The sequence below is a fragment of the Heterodontus francisci genome, chromosome 41 (assembly GCF_036365525.1).
Source record: "Heterodontus francisci isolate sHetFra1 chromosome 41, sHetFra1.hap1, whole genome shotgun sequence".
NCBI classification, from domain to species: Eukaryota; Metazoa; Chordata; class Chondrichthyes; order Heterodontiformes; family Heterodontidae; genus Heterodontus; species Heterodontus francisci.
This window is the reverse complement of record NC_090411.1, coordinates 13,078,329-13,090,477: the sequence shown is the minus strand read 5'-3', so window position 1 is coordinate 13,090,477 and position 12,149 is coordinate 13,078,329. Positions and strand designations below refer to the sequence as shown.

The 12,149-nt window shown below is 49.8% G+C and overlaps 1 protein-coding gene across 1 annotated transcript in view; it reads left to right on the top strand.

Moving 5' to 3' along the window:
• Window positions 1–12,149, top strand: part of LOC137353532 (extracellular serine/threonine protein kinase FAM20C-like) — a 58,365-nt gene that overhangs the window by 25,112 nt on the left and 21,104 nt on the right. Inside the window, exon 3 of the mRNA XM_068019901.1 lies at window positions 6,078–6,170. Coding sequence (XP_067876002.1) covers window positions 6,078–6,170 — 93 coding nt within the window. The remainder of the gene's footprint in view (window positions 1–6,077; window positions 6,171–12,149) is intronic.

The window sequence follows — 12,149 nt, the reverse complement described above, 5'->3', positions numbered from 1 at the left end:
CTCTCTCTCTCTCTGGCTCTCAGTGCCAGTCTCTCTCTCTCTCTCTCTCTCTGGCTCTCAGTGCCAGTCTCTCTCTCTCTCTGGCTTTCAGTGCCAGTCTCTCTCTCTCTCTCTGGCTTTCAGTGCCAGTCTCTCTCTCTCTCTCTGGCTTTCAGTGCCAGTCTCTCTGTCTCTCTCTCACTGGGTTTCATTGCCAGCCTCTCACTCTCTCTGGCTCAGTGCCTGTCTCTCTCTCTCCCTCTTGCTCTCAGTGCCATTCTCTCTCTCTCCCTCTGACTTTCAGTGCCAGTCTCTGTCTCTCTCTGGCTTTCAGTGCCAGTTTCTCTCTCTCGCTGTGGCTTCAGTGCCAGTCTTTCTCTCTCTGGCTTTCAGTGCCGGTCTCTCTCGCTCTCTGGCTTTCAGTGCCAGTCTCTCTCTCTCCCGCTGGCTCTCGGTGCCAGTCTCTCTCTCTCCCTCTGGCTCTCAGTGCCATTCTCTCTCTCTCCCTCTGGCTTTCAGTGCCAGTCTCTGTCTCTCTCTGGCTTTCAGTGCCAGTTTCTCTCTCTCTGGCTTTCAGTGCCAGTCTCTCTCTCTCTCACTGGCTTTCAGTGCCAGTCTCTCTCTCTCTCTGGCTTTCAGTGCCAGTCTCACTCTCACTGGCTTTCAGTGCCAGTCTCTCTCTCTCCCTCTGGCTCTCAGTGCCATTCTTTCTCTCTCCCTCTGGCTTTCAGTGCCAGTCTCTGTCTCTCTCTGGCTTTCAGTGCCAGTTTCTCTCTCTCTGGCTTTCAGTGCCAGTCTCTCTCTCTCTCACTGGCTTTCAGTGCCAGTCTCATTCTCTCTGGCTTTCAGTGCCAGTCTCTCTCCCTCGCTGTGGCTTTCAGTGCCAGTCTCTCTCTTTCTGGCTTTCAGTGCCGGTCTCTCTCTCTCTCTGGCTTTCAGTACCAGTCTCTCTCTCTCTCTGGCTCTCAGTGCCAGTCTCTCTCTCTCTCTCTCTCTCTCTCATTCTCTGGCTTTCAGTGCCAGTCTCTCTCTCTCTGGCTTTCAGTGCCGGTCTCTCTCTCTCTGGCTTTCAGTACCAGTCTCTCTCTCTCTCTCTGGCTCTCAGTGCCAGTCTCTCTCTCTCTCTCTCTCTCTGGCTCTCAGTGCCAGTCTCTCTCTCTCTCTCTCTGGCTCTCAGTGCCAGTCTCTCTCTCTCTCTCTCTCTCTCTGGCTCTCAGTGCCGGTCTCTCTCTCTCTCTCTGGCTTTCAGTGCAGTCTCTTTCTCTCTCTCTCTCTCTCTGGCTCTCAGTGCCAGTCTCTCTCTCTCTCTCTCTCTGGCTTTCAGTGTAGTCTCTTTCTCTCTCCCTCTCTCTGGCTCTCAGTGCCAGTCTCTCTCTCTCTCTCTCTGGCTTTCAGTGCCAGTCTCTCTCTCTCTCTGGCTCTCAGTGCCAGTCTCTCTCTCTCTCTCTGGCTTTCAGTGCCAGTCTCTCTCTCTCTCTCTCTGGCTCTCGGTGCCGGTCTCTCTCTCTCTTTCTCTCTGGCTCTCAGTGCCAGTCTCTCTCTCTCTCTCTCTGGCTCCCAGTGCCGGTCTCTCTCTCTCTGGCTCTCAGTGCCAGTCTCTCACTCTCTCTCTGGCTCTCAGTGCCAGTCTCTCTCTCTCTCTGGCTTTCAGTGCCAGTCTCTCTCTCTCTCTGGCTCTCAGTGCCAGTCTCTCTCTTTCTCTCTCTCTCTCTGGCTCAGTGCAGTCTGTTTCTCTCTCTCTCTCTCTGGCTCTCAGTGCCAGTCTCTCTCTCTCTCTCTCTCTGGCTCTCAGTGCCAGTCTCTCTCTCTCTCTGGCTTTCAGTGCCAGTCTCTCTCTCTCTCTCTGGCACTCAGTGCCAGTCTCTCTCTCTCTCTCTCTCTCTCTCTCTCTCTATGGCTCTCAGTGCCAGTCTCTCTCTCTCTCTGGCTCTGGCTCTCAGTGCCAGTCTCTCTCTCTCTCTCTCTCTGGCTCTCAGTGCCAGTCTCTCTCTCTCTCTCTCTCTGGCTTTCAGTGCAGTCTCTTTCTCTCTCTCTCTCTCTCTCTGGCTCTCAGTGCCAGTCTTTCTCTCTCTCTCTCTGGCTTTCAGTGTAGTCTCTTTCTCTCTCCCTCTCTCTGGCTCTCAGTGCCAGTCTCTCTCTCTCTCTCTCTCTGGCTTTCAGTGCAGTCTCTTTCTCTCTCTCTCTCTGGCTCTCACTGCCAGTCTCTCTCTCTTTCTCTCTGGCTTTCAGTGTAGTCTCTTTCTCTCTCCCTCTCTCTGGCTCTCAGTGCCAGTCTCTCTCTCTCTCCCTCTCTCTCTGGCTCTCAGTGCCAGTCTCTCTCTCTCTCTCTCTGGCTCTCAGTGCCATTCTCTCTCTCTCCCTCTGGCTTTCAGTGCCAGTCTCTGTCTCTCTCTGGCTTTCAGTGCCAGTTTCTCTCTCTCTGGCTTTCAGTGCCAGTCTCTCTCTCTCTCACTGGCTTTCAGTGCCAGGCTCTCTCTCTCTGGCTTTCAGTGCCAGTCTCATTCTCTCTGGCTTTCAGTGCCAGTCGCTCTCCCTCGCTGTGGCTTTCAGTGCCAGTCTCTCTCTCTCTGGCTTTCAGTGCCGGTCTCTCTCTCTCTCTGGCTTTCAGTACCAGTCTCTCTCTCTCTCTCTGGCTCTCAGTGCCAGTCTCTCTCTCTCTCTCTGGCTCTCAGGGCCAGTCTCTCTCTCTCTCTCTCTCTCTCTCTCTGGCTCTCAGTGCCAATCTCTCTCTCTCTCTCTGGCTTTCAGTGCAGTCTCTTTCTCTCTCTCTCTCTGGCTCTCAGTGCCAGTCTCTCTCTCTCTCTCTGGCTTTCAGTGTAGTCTCTTTCTCTCTCCCTCTCTCTCGCTCTCTGTGCCAGTCTCTCTCTCTCTCTCTCTCTCTGGCTTTCAGTGCCAGTCTCTCTCTCTCTCTGGCTCTCAGTGCCAGTCTCTCTCTCTCTCTCTGGCTTTCAGTGCCAGTCTCTCTCTCTCTCTCTCTGGCTCTCGGTGCCGTTCTCTCTCTCTCTTTCTCTCTGGCTCTCAGTGCCAGTCTCTCTCTCTCTCTCTCTCTCTGGCTCCCAGTGCCGGTCTCTCTCTCTCTGGCTCTCAGTGCCAGTCTCTCTCTCTCTCTCTGGCTCTCAGTGCCAGTCTCTCTCTCTCTCTGGCTTTCAGTGCCAGTCTCTCTCTCTCTCTTTCTCTCAGTGCCAGTCTCTCTCTTTCTCTCTCTCTCTCTCTGGCTCAGTGCAGTCTGTTTCTCTCTCTCTCTCTCTCTCGCTCTCAGTGCCAGTCTCTCTCTCTCTCTCTCTGGCTCTCAGTGCCAGTCTCTCTCTCTCTCTCTCTGGCTTTCAGTGCCTGTCTCTCTCTCTCTCTCTCTCTCTGGCTCTCAGTGCCAGTCTCTCTCTCTCTCTGGCTTTCAGTGCCAGTCTCTCTCTCTCTCTCTCTGGCACTCAGAGCCAGTCTCTCTCTCTCTCTCTCTCTCTATGGCTCGCAGTGATAGTCTCTCTCTCTCTCTCTGGCTCTGGCTCTCAGTGCCAGTCTCTCTCTCTCTCTCTCTCTGGCTCTCAGTGCCAGTCTCTCTCTCTCTCTCTCTCTGGCTTTCAGTGCAGTCTCTTTCTCTCTCTCTCTCTCTGGCTCTCAGTGCCAGTCTTTCTCTCTCTCTCTCTGGCTTTCAGTGTAGTCTCTTTCTCTCTCCCTCTCTCTGGCTCTCAGTGCCAGTCTCTCTCTCTCTCTCTCTCTGGCTTTCAGTGCAGTCTCTTTCTCTCTCTCTCTCTCTGGCTCTCACTGCCAGTCTCTCTCTCTCTCTCTGGCTTTCAGTGTAGTCTCTTTCTCTCTCCCTCTCTCTGGCTCTCAGTGCCAGTCTCTCTCTCTCTCCGGCTCTCAGTGCCAGTCTCTCTCTCTCTCTCTCTGGCTCTCAGTGCCATTCTCTCTCTCTCCCTCTGGCTTTCAGTGCCAGTCTCTGTCTCTCTCTGGCTTTCAGTGCCAGTTTCTCTCTCTCTGGCTTTCAGTGCCAGTCTCTCTCTCTCTCACTGGCTTTCAGTGCCAGGCTCTCTCTCTCTGGCTTTCAGTGCCAGTCTCATTCTCTCTGGCTTTCAGTGCCAGTCTCTCTCCCTCGCTGTGGCTTTCAGTGCCAGTCTCTCTCTCTCTGGCTTTCAGTGCCGGTCTCTCTCTCTCTCTCTCTCTGGCTCTCAGTGCCAGTCTCTCTCTCTCTCTCTCTCTGGCTTTCAGTGCCAGTCTCATTCTCTCTGGCTTTCAGTGCCAGTCTCTCTCCCTCGCTGTGGCTTTCAGTGCCAGTCTCTCTCTCTCTGGCTTTCAGTGCCGGTCTCTCTCTCTCTCTGGCTTTCAGTACCAGTCTCTCTCTCTCTCTCTGGCTCTCAGTTGCAGTCTCTCTCTCTCTCTCTCTCTGGCTCTCAGTGCCAGTCTCTCTCTCTCTCTGGCTTTCAGTGCCAGTCTCTCTCTCTCTCTCTCTCTCTCTGGCTCTCAGTGCCAGTCTCTCTCTCTCTCTCTCTCTCTGGCTTTCAGCGCAGTCTCTTTCTCTCTCTCTCTCTCTCTCTGGCTCTCAGTGCCAGTCTCTCTCTCTCTCTCTCTCTCTGGCTTTCAGTGTAGTCTCTTTCTCTCTCCCTCTCTGGCTCTCAGTGCCAGTCTCTCTCTCTCTCTCTCTCTCTGGCTCTCAGTGCCAGTCTCTCTCTCTCTCTCTGGATTTCAGTGCCAGTCTCTCTCTCTCTCTCTCTGGCTCTCGGTGCCGGTCTCTCTCTCTCTTTCTCTCTGGCTCTCAGTGCCAGTCTCTCTCTCTCTCTGGCTCCCAGTGCCGGTCTCTCTCTCTCTGGCTCTCAGTGCCAGTCTCTCTCTCTCTCTCGCTCTCAGTGCCAGTCTCTCTCTCTCTCTGGCTTTCAGTGCCAGTCTCTCTCTCTCTCTGGCTCTCAGTGCCAGTCTCTCTCTTTCTCTCTCTCTCTCTGGCTCAGTGCAGTCTGTTTCTCTCTCTCTCTCTCTCGCTCTCAGTGCCAGTCTCTCTCTCTCTCTCTCTCTGGCTTTCAGTGCCAGTCTCTCTCTCTCTCTCTGGCACTCAGTGCCAGTCTCTCTCTCTCTCTCTCTCTCTCTATGGCTCTCAGTGCCAGTCTCTCTCTCTCTCTCTCTGGCTCTGGCTCTCAGTGCCAGTCTCTCTCTCTCTCTCTCTCTGGCTCTCAGTGCCAGTCTCTCTCTCTCTCTCTCTCTGGCTTTCAGTGCAGTCTCTTTCTCTCTCTCTCTCTCTGGCTCTCAGTGCCAATCTTTCTCTCTCTCTCTCTGGCTTTCAGTGTAGTCTCTTTCTCTCTCCCTCTCTCTGGCTCTCAGTGCCAGTCTCTCTCTCTCTCTCTCTCTCTGGCTTTCAGTGCAGTCTCTTTCTCTCTCTCTCTCTCTGGCTCTCACTGCCAGTCTCTCTCTCTCTGGCTTTCAGTGTAGTCTCTTTCTCTCTCCCTCTCTCTGGCTCTCAGTGCCAGTCTCTCTCTCTCTCTCTCTCTCTCTCTCTGGCTCTCAGTGCCAGTCTCTCTCTCTCTCTCTCTCTGGCTCTCAGTGCCAGTCTCTCTCTCTCTGGCTTTCAGTGTCAGTCTTTCTCTCTCTCTCTCTAGCTTTCAGTGCCAGTCTCTCTCTCTCTCTCTGGCTCTCAGTGCCAGTCTCTCTCTCTCTCTCTGGCTTTCAGTGCCAGTCTCTCTCTTTCTCTCTGGCTCTCAGTGCCAGTCTCTCTCTCTCTCTCTCAGTGCCAGTCTCTCTCTCTCTCTCTCTCTGGCTCTCAGTGCCAGTCTCTCTCTCTCTCTCTCTCTCTGGCTTTCAGTGCCAGTCTTTCTCTCTCTCTCTCTGGCTCTCAGTGCCAGTCTCTCTCTCTCTCTCTCTGGCTCTCAGTCTGGTATCTCTGTCTCTGGCTCTGTCCTGATCTCTCTCTCTCTCTCCCTCTGGCTCTCAGTGCCAGTCTCTCTTCAGCTCTCAGTTTGGTATCTCTGTCTCTGTCCTGATCTCTCTCTCTCTCTCTCTCTCTGTCTCTCTCCGGCTCTCAGTGTGGTATCTCTCTCTCTGTCTCTCTCCGACTCTCGTCTCGGTATCTGTGGCTTTGTTCCCATTCTTTGTCCCTTAATGAATTTTGTTCTTTTCAGACAGACTCGGAATGAGGAAACATCCGTTGACCTCTTCTACTTCTCTGATTTTGAGCGTCACAATGCGGAGATAGCTGCCTTTCACTTGGACCGGTAAGTGAGATGTCGCAGTGTTTTTGAGCTGCGGAGTTGTGTCTGATCAAAGTGGTTCTGAAAATCCATATCACTCACATATGCTGAACATCTCTTATCATCCTGCATTGGTCAAACACAACCTCTCTGTTATAAATCGGTGCCCTGATTAACACTCATGTCTCCCGGTACTTAGTAATTTGATATCGTTTATAGACCCAGTAGTTCACCAACAGATGAAGTAAGACTAACTGTGGCCTACAATTTCCTGACATTTCCCTGCCCCCTTTTTTGAAAAGAGGTGTGTCATTTGCATCTGGCACATTTCTCTTGCCAAAAAACTTTGCAAAGTTATAGTCAGAATCTTTGCCCTTTCTTCCCTACCTCCCCTTACCTTTGTTTAACTCCAGAACACTAATTACATGGCCATGAGGACAGATTTGGCCCTAGTGGACTGGGCAGGAAGACTGAAAGGTAGGACAGTTGATGAGCAGTGGCAGATGTTTAAGGAGATATTCAATTCCTCCCAACTAAAATATATTCCAGAGTGGAAGAAAGATTTTAAGAGGGGGAAAAACATCCATGGCAAAGCAAGGAAGTTAAGGATAACATAAAGACAAAAACTAAGGCATACAATATTGCAAATGCCAGTGGCAGGCTGGAAGATTGGGAAACTTTTAAAGATCAACAAAGGGTTACTAAAAAAGTAATAAAAAGAGTAAAGGTAAATTATGAAAGAAAACTAGCGCAAAATATAAAAACGGACAGCAAAAGCTTCTATAAGTATATAAAAGGGAAGAGAGTAGCTAAAGTGAATGTTGGTCCCTTGGAGGATGTGACTGGGGAGTTAATTGTGGGGAACACAAATGTCAGAGACACTAAATCAGTATTTTGCCTCAGTTTTCACGGTGGAGGACACTAGTACCATCCCAATAGTAACAGGTAATGCAGAGGTTATAGAAAGAGAGGAACTTACAACAATCATCATCACTAGGGAAAAAGTACTGAGCAAACTATTGGGATTGAAGGCAGACAAGTACCCAGGGCCTGATGGCCTACATCCTAGGGTCTTAAAGGAAGTGGCAGCAGAGATAGTGGATCCATTGGTTATAATATTCCAAAATTCCCTGGATGCAGGAAAGGTTCCAGTGGATTGGAAAAATGCTGATATAACACTCTTATTCAAAAAGGGAGGGAAGCAGAAAGTAGGAAACTATAGACCAGTTGGTTTAACATCTGTCATTGGGAAATTGTTAGAATCCATTATTAAGGAAGTAATAACAGAACATTTAGAAAGTCAGAACGCAATCCATCAGAGTCAGCATGGTTTTATGAAGGGTAAATCGTGTTTGACTAATTTGCTAGAGTTCTTCGAAGATGTAACAAGTAAAGTGGATACTGGGGATCCTGTAGATGTGGTATATCTGGACTTTCAGAAGGCATTTGAAAAGATGCCACACAAAAGGTTAATACACAGGGTAAGATCACATGGGTTTAGGGACAATTTATTAGCTTGGATAGAGGATTGGCTAACCAACAGAAAACAGAGAGTCAGGATAAATGGGTCCTTTTCTGGTTGGCAAGATGTAACTAGTGGGGTGCAACAGGGTTCGGTCCTCGGGCCCCAACTATTTACAATCTATATTAGTGACTTGGATGCAGGGATAGAAGGTACAATAGCCAAATTTGCAGATGACACTAAAATAGGTGGGATAGTAAGTTGCAACAAAGAAATAAGAAATTTACAAATGGATATGGATAGGTTAGGTGAATGGGCCAAAATTTGGCAGATGGAGTTTAATGTGGATAAGTGTGAGGTTATCCATTTTGGTCGGAAGAATAAAAAGGCAAATTATCTAAATGGAGAGAAACTTCAGAGTGCTTCAGTGCAGAGGATCTGGGTGTTCTTGTGCATGAATCACAGAAAACTAGTATACAAGTGCAGCAGGTAATAAGGAAGGCAAATGGAATTTTGGCATTTATTGTTAAAGGAATAGAGTAGAAAAGTAGGGAAGTGTTGCTGCAACTGTACAAGGAATTAGTGAGACCACACCTGGAGTATTGCATACAGTTTTGGTCCCCTTACTTGAGGAGGGATGTAGTTGCATTGGAGGCAGTTCAGAGGAGGTTCACTAGATTGATTCCAGAGATGAGGGGTGTGTCTTATGAAGAGAGATTGAGCAGTTTCGGCCTTTACTCTCTGGAGTTTAGTAGAATGAGAGGAGATCTAATTGAGGTATATAAGATGATTAAGGGGATTGACAAAGTAGGCATAGAGAGGATGTTTCCTCTTGTGGGGAAATCTAGAACGAGAGGTCATAGTTTTAGGATAAGGGGTAGCAAATTTAAAACAGATGAGGAGAAATTACTTCTCTCAAAGGGTCGTGAGTCGGTGGAATTCATTACCCCAGAGTGCGGTGGATGCCGGGACATTGAGTAAATTTAAGGAGGAGACAGACAGATTTTTAATTAGTAATGGATTGAAGGGTTATGGAGAACGGGCAGGAAAGTGGAGTTGAGGCCAAGATGAGATCAGCCATGATCGTATTGAATGGCGGAGCAGGCTCGATGGGCTGAATTGCCTACTCCTGCTCCTAGTTCTTATGTTCTTAAGATTCTTGGATATAAACCATCAGGTCTCAATGATTTATCTATTGAAAGTTTGGACTAAGAACCTCCACTAATTATCCTACACCTAACTCTAGTGGTTCAATGTTCATTTCCATCTCCTCTGTGAAAATGAGGCACTGAACTTATTTACAAGCTATTGCCTCAGTCTCTGAAAGAAGCTTTCCCCCTTCATCTCTCAGCATCCCTATCTCTGCCTCGATTATCCTATCCCTTTAGAACTCCTTTATGGGCCAGCAGGAGCAGGAGCATTTCTCCCCAAGGCCCCTTAAGACTCCTTGGGCCTCCCCAGCCCCTTCCCTCCCCATACTCCACATCCCGATCTCATGGGAACTCCTGATCTCACACAAAGTCCTTGCTCCACTGACTCCTGGCATCCATCCACATGGGTCCCAGCCTGTAGCCTCCTGCTACCTGATTCCCATTGTTTTTTTACCACCATCACTTTTCGTCTATTTATCCAATCAGCCTTAGCCAGCTCTCTCCTCGTACCTACATAATTGGCTTTGTTTAAGTTTAAGATTCTTCATTTGCTACTTTTTTGTTATTCATTCATGGGATGTGGGCGTCGCTGGCTAGGCCAGCATTTATTGCCCATCCCTAATTGCCCTTGAGGTGGTGCTGGTGAGCTGCCTTCTTGAACCGCTGCAGTCCATGTGGTGTAGGTATACCCACAGTGCTGTTAGGAAGGGAGTTCCAGGATTTTGACCCAGCGACGGTGAAGGAATGGCGCTATAGTTCCAAGTCAGGATGGTGTGTGACTTGGACGTACTGCCCTTGTCCTTCTAGTTGGTAGAAGTTGTGGGTTTGGAAGGTGCTGTCTAAGGAGCCTTGGTGAGTTTCTGCAGTGCATCTTGTAGATGGTACACACTGCTGATACTGTGCGTCGGTGGTGGAAGGAGTGAATGTTTGTGGATGGGGTGCCAATCAAGCGGGCTGCTTTGTCCTGGATGGTGTCGAGCTTCTTGAATGTTGTTGGAGCTGCACCCATCCAGGCAAGTGGAGAGTATTCCATCACACTCCTGACTTGTGCCTTGTAGATGGTGGACAGGCTTTGGGGAGTCAAGAGGTAAATTACTCGCCGCAGGATTCCTAGCTTCTGACCTGCTCTTGTAGCCACGGTATTTATATGGCTACTCTGTATGGGTCTAGGACACTACCCTGAGGAACTCCTACGGTGATGTCCTGGAGCTCAGATGATTGACCTCCAACAACCACAACCATCTTCCTTTGCACTAGATATGACTCCAACCTGCGGAGAGTTTTCCCCCCAGTTCCCACTGACCCCAGTTTTGCTAGGGCTCCTGGATGCCATACTCGGTCAAATGCTGCCTTGATGTCAAGGGCAGTCACTCTCACCTCACCTCTTGAGTTCAGCTCTTTTGTCCATGTTTGAACCAAGGCTGTAATGAGGTCAGGAGCTGAGTGGTCTTGGCGGAACCCAAACTGAGCAGGTTATTGCTAAGCAAGTGCCGCTTGATAGCACTGTTGATGACACCTTCCATCACTTTACTGATGATTGAGAGTAGGCTGATGGGGCGGTAATTGGCCGGATTGGACTTGTCCAGCTTTTTGTGTGCAGGACATACCTGGGCAATTTTCCACATTGCAGGGTAGATGCCAGTGTTGTAGCTGTACTGGAACAGCTTGGCTAGGGGCGCGGCAAGTTCTGGAGCACAGTTCTTCAGTATTATTGCTGGTATGTTGTCAGGGCCCAAAGCCTTAGCAGTATCCAGTGCCTTCAGTCGTTTCTTGATATCACGAGGAGTGAATCGAATTATCTGACGTCTGGCATAGAGTCACAGAGAGATACAGCACTGAAACAGGCCCTTCGGCCCACCGAGTCTGTACTGACCATCAACCACCCATTTATACTAACCCTACATTAATCCCATTTCCCTCTCGCATCCTCACCTTCCCTCAATTCTTCTACCACCTACCTACACTAGGGGCAATTTACAATGGCCAATTTACCTGTCAACCTGCAAGTCTTTGGAAACTGTGGTGCTGGGGATTTCAGGAGGAGGCCGAGATGGATCTTCAATTGTTGCAAATGCTTCAGCCTTATCTTTCGCACTGATGTGCTGGGCTCCCCCATCATTGAGGATGGGGTTATTTGAGGAGCCACCTTCTCCAGTTAGTTGTTTAATTGTCCACCACCATTCACGACTGGATGTGGCAGGACTGCAGAGCTTCGATCTGATCCATTGGTTATAGGATCACTTAGCTCTGTCTATCGCATGCTGCTTATGCAGTTTGGCATGCAGATAGTCCTGTGTTGTAGCTTCACCAGGTCGACACCTCATTTTGAGGTATGCCTGGTGCTGCTCCTGGCATGCCCTCCTGCACTCTTCATTGAACCAGGGTTGGTCTCCTGGCTTGATGGTAATGGTAGAATGGAGGATATGCCAGGCCATAAGGTTACAGATTGTGGTTGACTACAAACCTGTTACTGCTGATGGCCCACAGTGCCTCATGGATGTCCAGTTTTGCATTGCTAGATCTGTTTGAAATCTATCCCATTTAGTACGGTGATAGTGCCACACAACACAATGGAGGGAATCCTCAATGTGAAGGCGGGACTTCATCTCCACAAGGACTGTGCGGTGGTCACTGCTACCAATACTGTCATGGACAGATGCATCTGCGGCAGGCAGTTTGGTGAGGACGAGGTCAAGTATGTTTTTCCCTCTTGTTGGTTCTCTCGCCACCTGCCGCAGACCCAGTCTAGCAGCTATGTCTTTCAGGACTCGGCCAGCTCGGTCAGTAGCGGTGCTACCGAGCCACTCTTGGTGATGGACATTGAAATCCCCCACCCAGAGTACATTCTGCGCCCTTGCCACCCTCAGTGCTTCCTTCCAAGTGGTGTTCAACGTGGAGGAGTACTGAGTCATCAGCTGAGGGAGGACGGCAGGTGGTAATCAGCGGGAGGTTTCCTGCCCATTTTTGACCTGATGCCATGAGACTTCATGGGGTCCAGGATCGATGTTGAGGACTCCCAGGGCAACTCCTTCCCACTGTGCCTCCACCTCTGCTGGGTCTGTCCTGCAGCTGGGACAGGACATATCCGGCGATGGTGATGGCAGTGTCTGGGACATTGTCTGTCAGGTATGATTCTGTGACTATGACTATGTCAGGCTGTTGCTTGACTGGTCTGTGGGACAGCTGTTTGGCACAAGCCCCCAGATGTTAATAAGGAGAACTTTGCAGGGTCGACAGGGCTGGGTTTATCGTTGTTGGTTCCGATGCCGAGGTACCGGGTGGTCCGTCCGGTTTCTTTTTTTATTGACTTTGTAGCGGTTTGATGCAACTGAGTGGCTTGCTAGGCCATTTCAGAGGGCATGTAAGAGTTAACCACATTGTTGTGAGTCT